Source organism: Stylophora pistillata, chromosome 14 (assembly GCF_964205215.1).
Source record: "Stylophora pistillata chromosome 14, jaStyPist1.2, whole genome shotgun sequence".
Classification (NCBI taxonomy): Eukaryota; Metazoa; Cnidaria; class Anthozoa; order Scleractinia; family Pocilloporidae; genus Stylophora; species Stylophora pistillata.
In genome coordinates this window covers 1,153,056-1,169,629 of record NC_142532.1, presented here as the reverse complement: position 1 = coordinate 1,169,629, position 16,574 = coordinate 1,153,056, and the positions used below count along the sequence as shown (strand labels likewise).

Here is a 16,574-nt window from a genome sequence, read left to right as displayed (position 1 = left end):
TCTGTATGGGAGAATCTTGACCGAGGTCAAGATTCTCCCATACAGACCGACCTAGCTCGGTTGATAAGATGTTTATTATGTGGCTGTGTCATACATGCTAATTTTTTATATTCTTTGTACTTTTTTTTTTTTTCTAGACCGGTCTATATACCGGTCTAGATGGGAAAATCTAGACCGCTTTCAATATTGATTTCAGCCAATCAAATTCGTGAATTCGGTAGTTCCCAGTCCTTGTGAGACACAGCCATATAATAACTCTGCTTAATAAATCTTTTGTTTCACCGCGTCCCCATTTCATTTGCAAACTTAGTTTGCTTTTTGGATCCCTGTTGGCCTGTGCGACGGAAACAGAACAGAACGAGAAGATAGCGAGACAAAAGACAACTGATGAGAAGAAGAATGGCAGTGCATTTGCATCTTGAACAGTGAATATTTCTTAGCCCTACCCTACAAAACAACAAAAGTGAATTTACTACATTTTTTTATGAACGAGGTTATGAGCCACGAACGTTTTTAATGTTTCATATAGGAACGGTGATATCCCATTTCAAATCATCCACTCAATTATTTTTATTGCAAATATCTGTCGTTCTGAATAATCTATCTGAAGGTGAATTAATTCAATGCTTTTCTTATGGTTGTAATTAAATTGCGATTTGATTACATCTTATTGCACTTGCACGTTATTTAAATTCATTTTTGTTGATTCTCTTGATTGCGATACGAAATAACAAAATTTCACTCTCAAAAACTTCTGTCAATTCAAATTCTCATCTGTAGATAGGCTTAACGAAAAGTAAACTGTTCTGGTGACTTTCTAGCATGAGCCTTCGTGCTTTGTGTAAAGCGGCTCATTGGCTTAACGACTCCCACCCGCCGAACCTCGGATTTCTGTACAGGGGAGCGGAGTGAAGAGAGATGTAAGGGATAAGGCAACTTGATACTCGTCGGGACTTTTAATTTCACGATACGTTCCTCATGTGTGAACATGAAGAATTTCATGCACTCAAATCCACCTTCCTCAGTGATCAAATTGTTTTCCCCATGGCAGCATTCCGACTCAAGCCTCCTTATCCGGCAGGGGAGGTGCAAAAAGACACGTGTAAATGATGCCTAAATTCACCTCTTATTTCAAGTTAATTTTTCTGTCTTTGGGAAGAAGGAGTTTGTCCCCGGTTGAGTTCATGGCTAATAAATGGGATTCAGGGCGAGCTGACGAGCCAGATTGCTGAAATTCCGCCATTCGGAGAGCATTAGTCAAGAGTGCTTCCATTCGATTTCACCTGCACCGGCTTGGGAGACTTTGTCGGTAACGTTTTCGATGACGAGGATTTTTCGAACCGTTTCTTCATCTGAGCTATTCCTGGTGCAATTCGATCTTTGTTTGACACATCAGGATTTTCCGAAAACTCCTTGTAGAGAGTAGGAGAACTGTTCTGCTCACTGTTGCTACGTAAAAGAGAACTCAACTTTGGGTTTTCGTCTAAAGGAATAAAATCGCTTGTCATTGGAGTTTCTCGTTCTAAAGTCCTGGGTTCGTCTGACGCTGCCACAGCTAACGCTTCAGCGGTGGTCACCGCTGGCTCAAAAACTTCGGTTTCCTCCTCTTTATCAGGATTCTCAGTGTCCAAATCGAGTTCCAAGTACGACTTAAAGCTTTCTTCTGATGGTTTTTTCTTACGGAAACCTTTTATCAGCTTAGCACTGATTGGTTTGCGCCGCTGTGCGCTCAGATCAGGAGAAGAAAACTTTTTTAACATTTCAGATCCAGTGGTCGCAGTAATTCGTTGTTTTCCCAGTTCAACTTGGTCTGGCAGAGACCTACGACGAGGTTCTTTGTTGTTTAAAGCTTGCTGTAAAATGCTGTCGTGAACGTTTGGTGATTGTTTACTAAAACAACTGGTTAATTCTGTTGTATAAAGATAAGAATTTGTTCTCTCTTGAGGTAAATCCGGTAAAGACATCTCTGAGGAGGAAATTCCTTTCCCTGTTGAGGCAAAAGTAAACAGTAATGAATACCTAAAAATTTACTCCACATCAAATTTTTTTCGCCCTGACGAAGGGCTAACGCCCGAGACGTCAGCTTTAAAAACTCTTTACGGTGACCAATTAACACTATCAACCGAATTGATAAACCAAATTATCTTGTAATAACCCCTACAGACACATCACCACAGTTTCTTTAGAAACTGACCCCCTTTATGAACAGTTGCAGAATGTGTAAATATCTATGTTCGTCTATTCTGGCTACAGTCACTGCTAATAACATCAAAAAGGGGTTTTTCATGACCCTCCGGATTTTCTGCTTCGAACTGTAATCTAAAAATAGCTAGAGAGTCCTCCTAGCGTAAGGCGTAACTATTGGTTGCCAGTCCTCCTCGGCTGATTCTCTCTTTATTTCCCTTAACCGTGTTACTCCTAGTTCCCAGTACCTTACTAGTTATCCCCCTTACTGTCGGCCATACACTTCTTTTAATGTAAGTTCTGAGAATTTGGAGGTGACGTTTTTCGTTATTCTCAACACCTGTTTACTTGATATTACATCAACAATGTAAGTAGAAATGACTCAGTTCTTGGTCATTACAAACCTTGGAGTATTTGCTCCTCTCTCTTACACAACTCTTGAAATAAGAATTCCTTGTCCGCCAATTGAGCCTGTTTTGATTATAAGAAGACCCCTCAATATATGGGAAGGTAAAGGAAGTAGGAAGAATATCCTACGAAGGCGAGGGTGGCGAATTTCCAAGCTAAATTGTTCAACATTTTTTGACTTTGACAACGTTTGAAGGTCAAGACATGAACATGTTTTCATAACTACTGTTGGTGGATAAGATCTTTTTCTCTAAATCTCTCCTTGCAGCATTCTTTGCATTTAAATGGCCCGTTTTTCTCAGAATGGGGACTGATATCCAACAAACCAAAATTAAGGGAGACAAAACAAGCTAAGAAGAAGGAAAGAAAAGAAAGACAGGGTGAAGGAAGCTTGGAAAATGGCGGAGGGGTAATGAAAAAAAAAAAAAAAAGATAGAGAGATAAAAAGAAAAAGATTTTCCAAAACAGGACGACTAACGATGAGGATTAACTACAAGTACAACAGGTACAAACCTGGAGTAACTTTAACCTCGTGTTCAACTTCATTCTTCGAAGTGCATCTACAAATACTACCACCAATCTACAAATTGAATTCAAGACAGGAAATAAACCCATGACAGCTTCTTTTTTTTCTTAATCAAAAAGAGCGATTTAGGAATTTTATAAATGCCATCAACTCTTTTATTTTTCTCCTCCTCCATCCCCACCGGGCTCTTCAGTACACTTTCAATCCATTTTCCTTGTGATAACAGTGCCTTCTTAGGAAAGTCTCCCCCACCTGACAATTTCTTCAACCATAGCGCTTATCTACTGCCGGAACCATGTAATGATTACATGGTGACGTAGAGATAGTTTGAACGTCAAACTACAGTACCGCTTACGTGTACCGCAATTCTCACACACTGCACGCGCGAAACACGCACACAGCACGTCATTACACGTGTTATTACCTGACTGATATAGAAGCTTGGTGAATCCGTGCGACCACTGCCTTATGATCCTCTTCCTCCACATTTTCGCCGTCAACTTCAAGAATGATATCTCCTGTAAATCAGTAAAAAAATTAAACAATTCAAACAAGTGAACGGGAGAGAAGAAAGAAAGAAAGAAAGGAAGGAAGGAAGGAAGGAAGGAAGGAAGGGAAAATAGAAAAAAGAGGGCTAGAAAATCAATTTTCAGTTTTACGTAGAGAAATCTCGGATTGCGAAGGTTTTAAGTTTTTTTGTTTTGCTTTACTTCGCGCTGTGACTGATCAGGAAAGCATCGGCGATCCTGTCCACCAACCAGACGCAAAACTAAAACCAGTCTCCAACGGTTACTGATTACTCGTGACACTTCAGGGTTCACTTTTTAAACCCCAGCATCAGCCTCCATGTTCTTCATACTTTTCTCTCTACATTACCTTTGGTACTGACTGGAAGAATTTCTCTAACAATCAGAGATTCATGGGTTGGTGATCATTTTCTTTCCTTTCATGATCGTAATGAATGATTCAGCAGCATGAGGAGTGACCAGCCTCAGTTGAAGAGGCTGGTCACTCCTCAGGTTTAAATTGATTAAGACTTGGGTTGGTAAATCGAAATGTGCTCGAAGGAAATGTAAAATAAAAAGCATGTTTCATAATGGCTCACCTGGTCTGAGTCCCGCCATGTACGCCGGTCCATCCTCTTCAACTTTGAGAATAAAAGTCATGTGCTCCACTTGACCTGCTTGCTGAACGATACCGTACGTCTATGGAAAACAACAGCAAAATGGTCCGCAACACGCATGTAAAACATGTAGGTGTCTTCCGTCTTTTTCCCATTGAGATGTGAGTGAGGCTAACACTAAAACTAGTTGCGCCCTAAATGTTGTATTTGACTTTGCTGTCTGTCGCTCGACCTGCGGATAATTGTTTTGTATTCTTGCAGATGAACTAATCGCGATAGATATCCATGGGAATTTAATATCACTAAAAAAAACTCTCACGACATGTAGGCATGTACAGGACTCATCCCAAAGGGGCAGTGGCACTGCCTCAGACTCCCCTCCACTTTCAGATACCTGCAGAGTGAAACCAAATCCTGCTGAACTCGCTTTGCTCAGTTGAAGAGTTCGACGTTGATTGATAGGCGGAGCATTCTCTGTCGAACTGTAAAACAGAAATGATAAAATTCGAGATGTAAACAGATCAAAACGGGCACGTAAGTTTGACGTGAAGTATACAGGATTGTCCCGTGACGTTGTAAAACTAACCTCCAGTCTCCCAATTTCTCAATGGTGGTGAGCGTGTTTGCGCGAACTATCGTCGGAGGCGTGTCGGAAGGTGACGAGTAGTCTCGGAGAAGCTCGTTCCTCGTGGACGTGCGAGGAACAAAGTTTTGAACCCTAAAAAGGAATCCACGCAACTGTATTAAACGACCAACAAAAGCGGAAATGCAAATTCAACGCAGGTTATGAAAAAGTAGAGAAACTCTTCTTTTGAATTGTTCTAACTGCCATGAAAGAAGGCTTTTAAAGGATTTTTCTGTTCTGAGGGCGAGACTAAGTAGAAACTGGAATTTTCCGCGCTTCATATAGGTTACGACCCTTGGCGAATATTCAGCTTTCCTATGTTTTCCACCACACCATGGTAGGGAAATGAAATAGGTGAGTGACTTTTCACTCGAGGTAACTATCAATTGAACAATATTAAATGACACTAACTCTGTACTTAGGGTAATTCCAACTTGTTTTCTCGAGACAAATCCAGAGTATGGCCGAACACCTGGAAAAGTAAACGAAACAACAATAACCCTTAGAAACCAAGTAACTCACAAAGTTGTCGCGCGGACAAGAAGTCGGTCGGAAGATCCACCTTTCTTAGAAGAACTTATAAAAACAGAAGATAACAACAAGAAGTAAGGGTACCCTGTTCTGTTCCTTCGCTTCCAAACCGTAGGAATTCTTTGTCCAGACGCCTGCAAAATTGAAAAAATTGCATTATGAAGGAATAAAATTCTCCCCTTTCAAAACGATATTGAAACACAGGAAACGTAGAATTTGTAGGAATCTGTTAATAGCCCGCTTGTAAGACCTGAAAAGAACGTTTCCCAACCTTTGTGATAGCCTTGAAGGAAGTTCTTTATCTGTAAGAAAAGAAAAATTGATTAAAAATACAGACTCGCTATCTCCAAAATAGACACGCTCGTAAGAATTGAATCAGTTTACCTTTGTCGTCATCGTTTTCATCTTCTGTGAATAAAACGTAAAGAATAAGACAGTTCAAAATGTATTAACACTCAATGACGAAGAAAATAGAAGAGTTTGCTTGACAACAGAGCGCACGAGGATCCTCAGGGCCACAAAAATCCACAGTTCAGCTTATTTTTCGTTAAAAACTAAGATTATGTGATTAAAATTAAGTCCAGGAGGCGATACTTTTGAGTGGTAAAGTTTATCACGCTGTATAACACGACTGAGTTATAGAGAAATTTTACAATCAAGTATCAAAAGTAATCCCGGATTGCATTGGTTTTGCTTCACTTCGCTCTGTGATTGGTCCAGATACCTCGCGCCACTTTCTTAACCAATCAGGTGCAAAACTAAAATCAATCACGACTTGGCTGCCCGCGCTTTTGGCAATTTGGTTGTTTTTACTCAGAGTTCTCATTGGTTCTTTAAGGTATTTTTATTTCTTCTGATTGGCCATTATGATTTCTTTGGTTCTGGTTTTACGATACTGAGTCGAAAAGCTCTCATTGTCCGTGAGTAAAAGTTTACTAGAGAGACATCGAATCGTCGTCTAGAAATACAGCTCGTTACTCTCACCTGAACTGGAAGATCCCACAATTAAGCTTATCCCTCGCTGTCGTAACTTCTTTGTGACCAAAAAGGCATAGTTTGGTTGAAGAGCAGCAATTGATTTACTATCTACAGTTTGAAGGTAAATGTGTCTTAGAACAGAACAAAACGTTCACAGAAAAAAACATGCACTAGCGCAAGGTGATTTCAACTCGACAGTTGGTATATAAGACCTTCAAGTTTGACCAATCATATAATAGCTACTTGCCAGAATTTCAGTTGGTATTGTTCCTGTTTAAAGTGGTTCCAATTTTCAACCCTTTGACCATTGAGAATGACTAACATCTTTAAGTTCTCCTTAAAAATCACACCTCAATCACATATTAAGGTCACAAGAATAAAGCAAATGATCACCAACTAAAAATGCTATTGATGTTAAACAAATTCTCCTTGTCAGCATTTTAGGAAACCTATCAAGAACAGTATGGAGAATATGCATACTGATGTCAGAGTGTTGAAGGTTTTAAGACGACACCTAGATGTGTGATCACTCTGATGAAAGCTACTGGGAAACACATCCACGTGGTACCGTTCAATACGCTAACGTGTTGTTAACTGCGCATGTCACACCTACCAGAATCGCGATGCGATTGGTCCTTTTTAACTCGCATTTTGACTGGTTCTTGTTGAACGTTCTCAGAAGCCAATACCTCATGAGGTGGCACCTCATCAATCACTGTCACCATTTTGTCATCTTCTGAATCGCTTCCAATGTAAGTCTCTGGAATGTCGTCGATCATAAAAGTAGCTTCTCTATGACTTTTCAGTTTTGAGAAATCTCTGTCATCTTTCTCTCTCCCTCGTCTGAGAATTACTTCAGAATGTTCTCTATTTTTCATGGGCTTTACAGTCTCGCAGTTTTCCTTGTCAACAAAATCCAGATCCTCTAGTGATCCACCCGGAGAACAAGAGAGAGACAAGGAGGGGGAGGTTGATCGTGACGTAACAGGCGACGAGGGAGGGGACGGAATACAAAACTGTTCCCATATATCCTGTTCACTAAGATTTTCACTCGCTATAGACCTACGCAAGGAACTTCGCTTACTAGGGGACGAGTCCCGATTGTTTCTATGGGGGGAATAAGGGGACTGAGGAGGAGATGGGATGGGGGATAATTGAGGGGTAACCCCCGGGGAAGCTACGGGTGTCCCGTCTTCACATTTTAGTTTACACGGAACCAAATGAATCAAATCGTTAAGTAGACTGTTCGGAACGCTTCCAATTAAAGTGTCCGTGTTCGCCCCAGTGTTCGTAACATCTTCATCATCGGCGGTTTCAAATGAAGAAATACTCTCGACTTCTGAAGATGATTCCAAGTGTTGTCCGTTTGCAAGTCCCGCAGACTTACTTCGTGGGAGCTTCACAAAACATCGCCAGCGATTGTTTGGAAGCTGACCTAGTATTGTAAGTTCTGTTCCTTTGGGAATCAGTGTCCGAGAATGGCCTGGTATGAGAAAATAGTCCTTGTTTGTTGTTGACTGAAACTCGCACCTCCTCGCCACTGCAAATGAAAAAATATATATATATATGACTGTAGTTCTCTTCGGGTGCTTTTCCATTCAGTATCGTAAAACCAAAACCGAGATTATCACAACAGTCAATTATGATCAAGATTATTACTCAATGAGCCAATCAAAACTTAAAGAGAATAAATGTAACTGGCCTGTAGTGTGGGAAGGGTTTACTATTGTATCTGATAGCTTTAGGAAGTGACGCGATTATTCTCGTCCAATTCAAATGTTTTTAGCTAACTAAGGTTTCCAACTTACAGATTGAATGATTTCCTCCCAAGAACGCCTCCTCTTCTTTCTCCAGTTGCTGAACAAGATCTTCCAAGTCTTGCAGTCGCTTCTATAATAACAAGAGAAACCAGTACAGGAATGAATGGTTTCTCAGCTACAATTATTTTATCAAAAAAGACCAAGCACTGCTACTCTCACTATGCACGTGACCAAATAGAGCAAATTTAAGATCGCAATGGTTTTGCTTCACTTCGTACTGTGATTGGTCCAGATAACCCGCGCCACTTTCCGAATCAATCAGATGCAAAACTAAAATCAATCACGACGTGGCCGCCGCGTTTTCCCGCGCTTTGGGAAGTTTGCTTGTTTTTACTTTGAGCCCTCATTGGCTCTCAAGAATATTTTCCTTTCTTCTGATTGGCTGTTTCCTTGATGATTTTGGTTTTGGTTTCGGTTTTACAACATTCAATCGAAAATCGCTGTATAACGACAACGAAGGTGAGCGTGGATTGTAACACGAGAAGACTTGAAAACGGGAAGTCCATGTTTTTAAGTTTCGTTAACGTCCCAAATAACAGCAAGTAATACGTTTTGTAAGTGAGCTTACCTTCATCAGCTCAAGCCGAGGATTGTCCGCAAGTTTCTTGGAGGTTTCATAAACTTCTTCTACATCACCTTCATAAAACCGAAAAAAAGAGTTATATTTCCTATAATTGAACCGATACAATCAAATCCTTCAACAAAAAAAGACCTGTTGACTCTGAACATCAGGTGCAAACCACTATCAACGCGATTTGCCAGCTCATTTTTTAAAATCTCCAGCTTTCTACCGTCAGCTAGGATAGGCAAAAGAGAATCGCTTCATTCTCCGAATTGCTCGGCCCCTTTCTCTCCGTCTTCTCATAAGAAGACATAGTCATCCGTGAACTCTGTTGGTAGAAATAGTTTTACCTTCCATGCCAGAATCAATGTCGTCTCTATCAAGGATCCTCCTAAAACCAAAAAAACACGATTTTCAGATTTGATATTCTGATTCGCTTAAAAAATCTTCGGAAAACTCTCGGAGCTATTAGCAAAGTAACTCAGCTCGTCATTTGTTTTGTTCCCCGCAGCTCCGACAGCGTCCGAAGATTTCTCACCTTCAGATCCTCGCGTAACTCGTTTCAGATCTCACACGCGTACCTATTTTCAAAATGGCCGTCACAGCACAAATCACAGAACGCGAGGTAGGTAAATTCATCTTTTTTTCTGATAAAAAGTAATTATTAGAAGTAAGAGCTCACTATGGCGTTTCACTTGGTGATAATTTGAGTTACTATTGGGTCATTACGATGACATCCTTTATTATTTATGACTGTTACGACTACAGTGGGATGTAACTTGAAAGATCGGGCACATATGACGACGTCCTGTTTAGCTTTGCAACTTTTCATCAATCGCAAACAGCTGTTGTTTTTTCCCGGTCTCCTTTATCTAAATTATTGTGCACTTACAGCTCCGGAGCCACATGAAATCTCTGTTGCTCCACTGAAAGAAGTTTAGCTTCTTTGAGTCTTTTGTCTAAAGCGTGAGAAAAAATGACATGGAAACATTAACCACAAAACCATCACTGCAGTCACCGTTAAATGTAACCTAACGGCTTTTCTTTTTTTGCCTTCTTGATAATAAAATTCAGTCTTAGTTTATAAGGCGTACGTGAGAGAAAAAATTCATGCAGTTTCCATCAAAGGTTGGGTGCGATACGTGTACGAGTGACAATTTAAAACAAAAATACATTAGGAAAGTATACTGAGAAAGTAGGCCACTTGAAAACCAAAACATACAGTAGTATTAGTTCATGGATGGTGCGAGTTCTCAAAATTGCTGGTGCTCGGTTAATAGATGTTTCTTGAATTAGTTCACATTATAAGAACGGAATTTATTTCATGAGTTAGTTTGCAAGTGTGTGCAACTGGTTGCAATTCTGCTGGATAATGTTAAGTCTTTTTAGTATTGATTATCAAGGTTTAGTGTGCAAAAATACATGTAATATTTTGGGTTTGTTACAGAATCTTCAAAAATTATATCTAATGGCCATCTTGCTTCTGATAATTCAGAACTAATCTTAAGATTATCAGATGACATTTCAATGTTATCATCTTTGCCAAGATTTGGGTATGTTTTTATTCCATTCTTCCAAGAACAAAGGCTCAGTTATTACCAATAAGTGACACAAATAATAAAAAAAAAAAAAATTGAAAAATTATTTCCAGAAAAATTAAGCTAAGTTATTGAATGAAAGATGAAACTTTCAGCTTTTTATACTACTCAGCTATTCCAACTGATTCCAGATGAAATTTACTTTAATTTGCACAGTAAAAGTACCTTGGAAACATGGCTCAACTAACATTGAAATGTCATCTTATTAAGCTTGTCCTTCACCATGTCTAATGACAATTTTTTTTATGCTTGAAGTAAATGTATTTAAATGTTCCTTGCAGACAAAGCATTCTAACGGCAGACACTAAATACCGGAGATTCTCTCTTTTATAAAATTAACTTACGAAATGAAAAGCCCCTCAAATAAGTTAATGCTGAAGTTAGAGCTGAAACAACTATGAACAGAAATGAACAATCAAAGCATTATTTGAATATTAGCTACTTTAATGAGTAAAACACTGGTTTATAACTTAAAGTAATCCTTCAAAGATTCATGATAATGACGCTTGCCATGATTATTAATTTTTTGTTGAAAACATGAGAAATTTAAAGATTTCAAAATTAAGATGTAGAAGAAATTTTGATAGACCTTAAAGACTACACTTTTACTCATCACAAAAAACTCTTCAGTGATAAATGCCCACAATGAAAAGCTTTTTTTTAATGAATAAAGAAAGCAGTATTGTTTGAATTCCTTATTTTCCAGTGGAGGCCACAGCACAGAAAATGAGTATAATGTTAACATTTCGGAAAGTAAAACAAATCAGTACAATTTTTCCAGTTAGTTGGTAGATGAGTGAATCATGCATGTGTAAAGAAAATAAGGTGAAGTTCATTTGAAAAACTTGTTGGTCCATCTGGTTTGGGCTCACCTAAGTTCCTGTAATACTAAGCCCCCCCCCCCCCCCCCCCCAATGAGATGCTAGTCCATTCTAGAATACCTCTGCCTCCCCATGGGATGCTAGTCCATTTCACGATACCCCTTTGCATTTGGTCAGGATTTTCTAACAGTTTGCTAATACCCACTTTTATCATTCCATGCCTACACCATTCATTGCTATCATATTCTAGAAACATGCAAATATACAGATGGAGAGCAGAGCAATAAATTGTTCTTCATTTCCGAAAAAAAAATCACAGCATACAAAAGAAATACCTGTAGCAGATTCATTCTGAGTCACAGGTCGTCAATCCAAGCAAAATTGAAAGAGAGAAATACAATAAAATACAGATTATCATTTGAAATTACAGATATGTAAACCCCAGCCATTGATTGTTGCAAATACAGGCTTTAACACATTAAGTACAAATTGGTCCTGGTAATTATACAAAATAAAGAACTGGCATATAATTACAAATCAAACTACCTGTGGTTTGTCAGACATATCAATTCCTTCCTCAATTTTGCTAATCCTGTCATAAACAAAAGCATGAGTAATTATCTAATGTGGAACACCTTCATCAAAGCCTAATTACTCTATCATTCAAGCTTAAATTAAGTTGTATTTGTTTTGATTACTTTCTTATTTATTAACCCTTTCTACCCTTACATTGGTATATGTGTTCTCTTTACTGTTCTCTATACATGTCATTGATACTGATAAGGAGAATCTGTTTAATGATCAAAGCTTCAAAGGTTGACAATCTCATGATCTTATTGAATGATTCAATGCTACTGTTGTAAGGACAATTTAGATGCTGGTCAGCCTTTGGGTCTTAAAGGTTAGAATCTTTAACTAAAACAGTAAGGAAATTTACTCAGAGAAAAAGATTTCTTTAACCCTACCATCGATACATGCTTCCCTTGGATGGAGCCTGGAACACATAGGATGGTGAGTTCGCCCCTCGGCTGTTAAAGGAAACTTTAAACACGTGTCTTCTATTCACCGTCAATCTTCGCTTTTGTGACTTGTGTGACTGGAATGATACAGAATATAATTCAATAACAAAAACTAATTTTGTCAGTGTTGCACCTGACTATCAGTATGCATATTCTCTATACTGTTCTCTAAACATTTCCTAAGGTAATAATTAGGAGAATTGTCTGACAATCAAGAGCTTCTTTAGTTGGTGATCATTTCTTTTATTCCCATAACCTTAATGTGTGATTCAAGGGTGATACTGTTTGGAGAAATAAGAGACCAGTGACTCTCAGAGGTTAAAGGTTTAAGTGCACAAAGAAAGACTTCCAGCTGAATAACACAGATTTACAAATAATTAGTTGTTACCAGTAATAAGACAAGTGAAGAATTGTGTGTGTTATGCTTCAATTTCTTTGATGGCTTAAAATCTGACTTCTATTTTTTGTTGTGATAGTGAATATCAAACAAAGGAAAATCCCCATAAAATTGATTAAAAACTGTGTAACCAAGAAAAACTTTGAACTACCACATATTTATGCATACAAATGTACTTGTATGTGGATTAATTTTCAGAGCCTTACCTCAAATCCAGGTTCTATAATTTTAACTTCTGCTCCCTTCCTCAAGACAATAAAAGCTTCTTTCTTTTCATTCTATAAGCACATTTGACCATATGAATTGTTTCATTAATACAATACTAGTTAATACAAAGCAAATCAGACAGATGCAACAAAATCAAGATAATAGATGGAAGTTATAAAATAACCTCATTAGAAGGCCCAATCAGACTTGAAGGAGGCAGACTATCTGCAGAATTTTGCGGCAGAGACAAATCCTTTGGCAAAAAGGAATAAGAACATTAGGAATTTTAAGATTTCCATTAGGAGAGAAAATACATAAAGACATTTACATGTAACTTTCAAAATTGTGGTCTTACCTTATATAGCCTGAGCGTAGATCCACACAGATCAACCCAAAATGTCTGCCAAATATTATCCTGCCCAAAATAAAGGAATTAAACATGGTTGCAGAAGTCAACACTACACAATGTTTGCTCATGAAAACAATATAAGTATTATTTTCAGCTTTTATCAAGTGAGTGATTGAGTGAGTGGTTCAAGTACAACAGTATAAATTGCATGATCAGGGGTTTCATTAATGTTTTCTGCAGGAGGGCAACTGGTTTTCACTGGCCCTTAATGAAACCCCTGCATGATTGCCCAGTGACCTATCTCCATTCTCTGCCTTTAACAGCACACACAACCCACAATTCCTCTATTTGCTCTGACGAAGGGCTAACACTCGAAATGTCAGCTTTTGTAATCGTTATGGTGGCCAATTTACCACTTCAACTTTGTTGATATATCCAAGTTATCTCCACAGGAATTGCCCTGATACCGGAATATTTAATTTTTATAAATATTGATTCATACCTTAATCTTCTTTGGATCTTTTAATGGTGTACAGTTTAGGTAGCCCCACTGAAAGAAAAATAATAATTTGAATACCAATTGCCTTTTTGGGGGTCATTCACCATTTCATTTTGACCGACCATGAATTAATAAGAAGCAACCCTGTTGCTCACAAAATAACAGTGATGGACTTCACGTGATCTTGTAAAATCTATTATAATTGCTTTTTATTATTATATTTCAGGCATAAACTCTCATTTAAGTCTCTGACCTAAGCTGTACTTACATGGATACAGGATAGGTCTATAGATTCTGCAGAACCTGTCACTCCTGATGTCTGTGAAGAAAATGAATAAATGTAATAACATGAAACTAACCATAAATGTTATAGGCATGTGTGTTTCTAGGAAAATAACTATACTTCATATGAATTTATATAAAACTGAGGAAATCAACCAAACTTAATTAACACTTTCATTGTTTACACAAGGTCTACAGAGCTGTCTGCATTGTATTCGCAGGATGAAATAAATGCTATCTCATGAGAACATAACACATTTGTTTAGAAATTTTCATTGTACCTTCAGTCCGAAAGCTATGCGAGTAAAAGAAAATTTAGTACATTATTTAGCAAGGAATGAGTCATACATCTTGCTTCATAGTCTTGAAAAAATCAAGGTTATTTTGCCGAGAACTCAAAAGTCTTGAAAGTTATAATAGTGAAGCGATTGCAACAGACATCTTGCAATCAATCAGAACATTTTGAAGTAAAAATTTTAAAGCTCATCCCGCTAGATTTCCCCAGCTTATCTTAAGTTTTTAATCAGTAATCTTAAGGGCTTACATGCGTAATGAAAACGAAATCAAATACACTTATAAAGTATAAAATTGCCGATACCATTAGAATATTGCGAATTAAATTTTGATTTAAAGCTAAACAGATAGTGGAGCAACATGTTTTGTCGCAAACTATTAAGAGTGTGTAAATAAAGACGTCAAAAACTGTATCTCTCGTCAACTTTATTAAATCATCACTTTCATGATTTGGCGTCCCGCAAGCTTTTTTCTCGAAATAAGCAGCAACTTAGGCGCTTTGCTACAAATGATTCCCTACAGCGCCAAGGTTTTCTCGTGTACGCTTACACAATTTTATCAGCTAGCAAGTAAATTTACTTTTTGTAAATGAGGTAAAGCAGTAAACCACTTTCAGATCAAGAAGATTCTTGTAAACTTAACTTACAATACCAAACTAAATTTCATTCCATCAAACAAGCGTACATTCCTCACAATGCTTTGTAAAGTTCATATTGTGATACTTGTACATGAAAACAAAAGTTTCTATACAAACAGTTTCATCACATCGAACTACATGGAAAGTTATCGGAAGCATAAACCATTTCAACGAAAATAAAATCGCATTGAAAAGGAAGAAATCGCAGTCTTCAGATGCCGTAAAAATCGAAAAAATTTGCCGCGCAATGCGTTCTCAGACTGAGTGATAAATTTTTCATGTCACTTTGCGATATAAACAAACGCGCGCTACCATGAAAAGGAAAACCGGACCCGTTTAAATCCACAGTAAGTTATCAAAGTAAAATCGGTGGAAATCAAGGGATTGTCAGGGAAAAGATCGGCAGAATTACCTCATTTTCCGAAGACGTTCGGTGGTCTTCCGCTGTTTCAGCCATGTTTACGAGCGATCATATGATAATTTATGCAAAGGTGTTACCATATATGGAGGCTACTTGAGAGCTATCCACTTCCGTTTCAGCAAGGCAAGCTTCCGGTTATCAAGATAATTTGCAATTTTGTAGACAATATTTAACCAGACCTACAAAAGACGTGTTAGTGGGCATATATCATATATTGAACAGCTTCTGTTTTATGTACCTTTCAATAACTTTGAAAATGTCAATTTAAGCCACTGCAATGATTAAATCCTGAGAATACAAGAAGATTGAGAGGAGATTAAAAGCTAAAGTTGTAGATCACCTGATCGACGTTTGCTGACTACAAAATAATATGGCGGTAAACTCGAAATCTCACAACTGATAGACTTGTAACTTTCGTAATAATCAAAGAGGCGCTGTGCAAGTTAATTGTGCCAATTCATGCCGTTAGTAGGATAATTTTCCCTCTTTTTTCGGAATGACAGCTCCATCCATGAATGATCATTCAAAGACTTGTTTACGTCGTCGACTTTCCACAGTTTTGTGGTACGTTTCAGGTCCGATCAACCATGCAACTTTTTTTTAAAAAAAAGAGCAAATGTGGGCCTGAGGTAATGAGCATTGGTTAAACCAAATTTTATCTCTGAGGGAAATATTTCCGCTCCGCTGCAAAATATATTTTGGGCAGTACAGTTTAGAGCCAGTATGAAGCTGTGGCTTATATAACGCTTTACTTGACTCTTCAGTTGATATACTTATCTTGGGGCCCACACAGCTTTCAATAGGTCTAATTTCTTGGCCCAGTCCACTCTCGTTCTTGAACTCCTCACACAACGAAATCGTCAAATTTTTCATTTTTTCTTTATTTCTTTTCCTTTCGCCCTTTTTGATATCTAGCGTGACTTAGTAATTTTTGTCGCTTTACGATTGCTTTTGGGTTATCCGTTGTGCTTTGGAGACAAAAGATTTTTTCTTAAACAATGATAAGATAACAAGATCAATTAATTAGAGACTGATAACTGACAAGCAGAACCGCTCGGTCCAGTGGCTTATGGCGGTCAGTCGATGATGTATCAGCGGTTGACTATTCTAGATTTTTACTTTCGAAAGACGACAATCAAAATTAATGTTTTTTACATCTGTCACTCTCCTTAAAATACATGAGTGTCTGAAGATCAGGTTTAGCGATGTTGCGTTATATTTATGAATGTAGTGTTGCTCAGGTGCGAGGTGAAGATGATTAGGTATAGATTATGTACTTTTTCGCGTTGAAAA

At 38.0% G+C, this 16,574-nt stretch overlaps 1 protein-coding gene across 1 annotated transcript; it reads right to left on the bottom strand.

Annotated features, from left to right (window-relative positions):
• Positions 1 to 545: 545 nt before the first annotated feature.
• On the bottom strand, positions 546 to 15,397 carry LOC111343523 (uncharacterized). Its single transcript, XM_022950712.2, is given in 28 exon segments — positions 546 to 1,256; positions 1,258 to 1,987; positions 2,589 to 2,655; positions 3,106 to 3,172; positions 3,543 to 3,636; positions 4,224 to 4,323; positions 4,636 to 4,723; positions 4,828 to 4,959; positions 5,278 to 5,338; positions 5,482 to 5,531; positions 5,669 to 5,699; positions 5,782 to 5,805; positions 6,382 to 6,483; positions 6,989 to 7,915; positions 8,184 to 8,265; positions 8,764 to 8,831; positions 9,108 to 9,148; positions 9,650 to 9,716; positions 10,700 to 10,750; positions 11,512 to 11,527; positions 11,723 to 11,768; positions 12,142 to 12,272; positions 12,799 to 12,870; positions 12,984 to 13,052; positions 13,155 to 13,214; positions 13,651 to 13,698; positions 13,916 to 13,966; positions 15,273 to 15,397. Coding segments are annotated over 28 exon segments (3,450 nt in total). The 5' UTR covers positions 15,318 to 15,397; the 3' UTR covers positions 546 to 1,126.
• Positions 15,398 to 16,574: the final 1,177 nt, after the last annotated feature.